This window comes from Nestor notabilis, unplaced genomic scaffold (genome assembly GCF_000696875.1).
Source record: "Nestor notabilis isolate BGI_N333 unplaced genomic scaffold, ASM69687v1 scaffold34032, whole genome shotgun sequence".
NCBI lineage: Eukaryota > Metazoa > Chordata > Aves > Psittaciformes > Psittacidae > Nestor > Nestor notabilis.
Window position 1 is genome coordinate 16,734 of NW_009920353.1, and position 2,812 is coordinate 19,545.

Genomic DNA, 2,812 nt, shown 5'->3' on the forward strand with positions numbered 1-2,812 from the left:
GGTTTTTTTTTCCTCCCTTCTGCTACGATCTCTTATTTTACCAAATAGTTGTTTGATTTGTGGGTGGGGTTTTTTTTTCCTTTTTCTTTGTTTGTTTTGGGGGGTTTCTTTTGTTTTATTTAAGAGAAAATTGATGCCATTGTGCAGCTTGATGTTTGACATATAGCTGGTTTTTTCTTTTCTTTCCACAGGTGATGTCTGTTCATCCTGACTATTCTGTTTCCACCCAGATTTTAGACAGATTGATGGAGATAACACTAAAAAACGGTGAGTGCTTGAAGAATAGAAAACTGACCACCTGAATGAAGGCATTTCCCTTCTGTTAAGTATAGAACGGTACTGGAGAGGAAGTAAAAGTCTGTCTCTGTTCTGTGATTCTGGCATGAATTTAGGCTTTTCTGTATGTTATGCACAAATGCTGGAAGTTGGTTTCCACTGAGTGTGTGCAAGCTGTACCACAGCATGTGGCCCTGGCATGTATTTGCAAAGCAGTGCATCTGGTACATAACTCACTTCTGTTATTTCACAAATAGAGGTGACTTGAAAAGGAGCCTAGTCTACTCAGAAGTTTACTTCCCTTTCCATCTTTTACTTTGGAAAATCCAGACCTTAATTTCGTAGCTTAAGGACTACAGAGTGTTTCTTACATTGTCAAACCCAGTATATATTTAACAGTTCAGTGTCCAGTTGGAGACCAGTAACGAGTGGTGTCCCTCAGGGATTGGTGTTGGGACCTGTGTTGTTCAACATCGTTGTCGGTGACATGGACAATGGAATTGAGTGCACCCTCAGCAAGTTTGCTGATGACACCAAGCTGTGTGGCTCGGTTGATACGCTGGAGGGAAGGGATGCCATCCAGAGGGACCTTGACACACTTGTGAGGTGGGCTGATGCCAACCTCATGAAGTTCAACCAAGACAAGTGCAAGGTCCTACACCTGGGTTGGCACAACCCCAGGCACAGGCTGGGCGGAGAAGAGATTCAAAGCAGCCCTGTGGAGGACTTGGGGGTGGTGGTTGATGAGAAGCTTGACACGAGCAGGCAGTGTGCGCTTGCAGCCCAGACAGCCAACTGTATCCTGGACTGCATCAAAAGAAGTGTGACCAGCAGGTCGAAGGGGGTGATCCTCTACTCTGCTCTCATGAGGTCTCACTTGGAGTATTGTATACAGTTCTGGTGTCCTCAACGTAAAAAGGACATGGAGCTGTTGGAGCAAGTCCAGAGGAGGGCCACGAGGATGATAAGAGGACTGGAGCACCTCCTGTATGAAGACAGGCTGAGAAAGTTGGGGCTGTTCAGCCTGGAGAAGAGAAGACTGTGTGGAGACCTCGTAGCAGCCTTCCAGTATCTGAAGGGGGCCTATAAGGATGTTGGGGAGGGACTCTTCATTAGGAACTGTAGTGGTAGGACAAGGGGTAATGGGTTTAAACTTAAACAGGAGAAGTTTAGATTAGATATAAGGAAGAACTTTCCAGTGAGGGTGGTGAGGCACTGGAATGGGTTGCCCAAGGAAGTTGTGAATGCTCCATCCCTGGCGGTGCTCAAGGCCAGGTTGGACAGAGCCTTGGGCAACATAGTTTAGTGTGTGGTGTCCCTGCTCATGGCAGGGGGGGTGGAACTAGATGATCTTAAGGTCCTTTCCAGCCCTAACTATTCTATGATATACCACTGCATAGTTTACTGCCCAGATAAATGGCAAAAGTGAAAAGAATCCTAAGCCTACACAAAAAACACTTTCAAGGATCTGCTTCAGCCCACACTGCTGCTCATGTCTCGTGCGCTTTGCCTTCCTTTATCTGTACTCTTAAATACTTCTCAGTACAAGTTCTTTCTATGTTCTTTATGTCTTTACTTTATTCAGATCCATCAAAAGTCACCAGTTCATTTAAGCCTGCCAGTTAACATTGGTAATGTAATGGGTTTTCTTGAAGTACTTGCTCAGGTCTGTCCAAATTGTACCCCATATTTTGAATTTTGCTTGAAACCAGCCAGTGAGCTGGTAGGGGAGGGAATGTAACCTCCTTTATTATGTGCTTTACTGGCATTAAGCTTTGTTCGTATTGAACAGTTCAAACTGATGAATGCGCATTCAAACAATTAGGGCTGGGATAGCTCCCAATGGATCTCTGACTTTGGAGCAGGATCGTATAGGCTATGGTTGCTCCTGGAAATTTGTCTAACCACTTTACAATTGCCAACTGTGTACTCTTTTAACCTTTCTGAGACATTCTGCTCCAGTGCTTAACTAAGAAAGCATCTTTGTTCTTGTTTTTACTGAATTAAACATTGAGTTGTGAACATGCAGTGTCTTGAGTGTTATGTTCTATTTGTTGTTTTCTTACAAACTTATCTCTAGGATGCAATATTGATCCAATTCAGAATTCTGTAATTGTTTGGAAGACACTGCATCTAGCTTGCTGTCACTTGCTAGTTTAGTGTCCTATAGAGAATCCTCTGTACAGTTTGCAGACTTTCAGATACAAGTCACACAGATCAGCCCTTTTTTCCGATGAGCATTTTTTCTATTAAGTAAATGAATTCCACCCATTTAGCACTTCTGTTCTAGAAACCTTACCTGGTTTCAAACCTTAATTAGCTCCAGTTTCCAGTCCCGCTATAATAACACTCTCTTACCTGTACCTACACAGGATGGTAATTCATATATTTCCTTGAAACTAAATATTGCCACCTTGCTTATTCTGCTGTTTGTGATGAGAGAGCTGTGGTGGAAAATGCATGGAACTTTAAAGTAATTCACCTGTTATGTAGGCAAGATGTTTCTCTAGCATAAAATTCTGTTATACTTCCCCCC

The 2,812-nt window shown here is 43.2% G+C and overlaps 1 protein-coding gene across 1 annotated transcript in view; it reads left to right on the forward strand.

Moving 5' to 3' along the window:
• Positions 1–2,812, forward strand: part of LOC104402681 (protein FAM178A-like) — a gene marked incomplete at its 3' end in the record, with an annotated part of 15,269 nt that overhangs the window by 8,245 nt on the left and 4,212 nt on the right. The window contains exon 6 of the mRNA XM_010010627.1: positions 192–267. Coding sequence (XP_010008929.1) covers positions 192–267 — 76 coding nt within the window. The remainder of the gene's footprint in view (positions 1–191; positions 268–2,812) is intronic.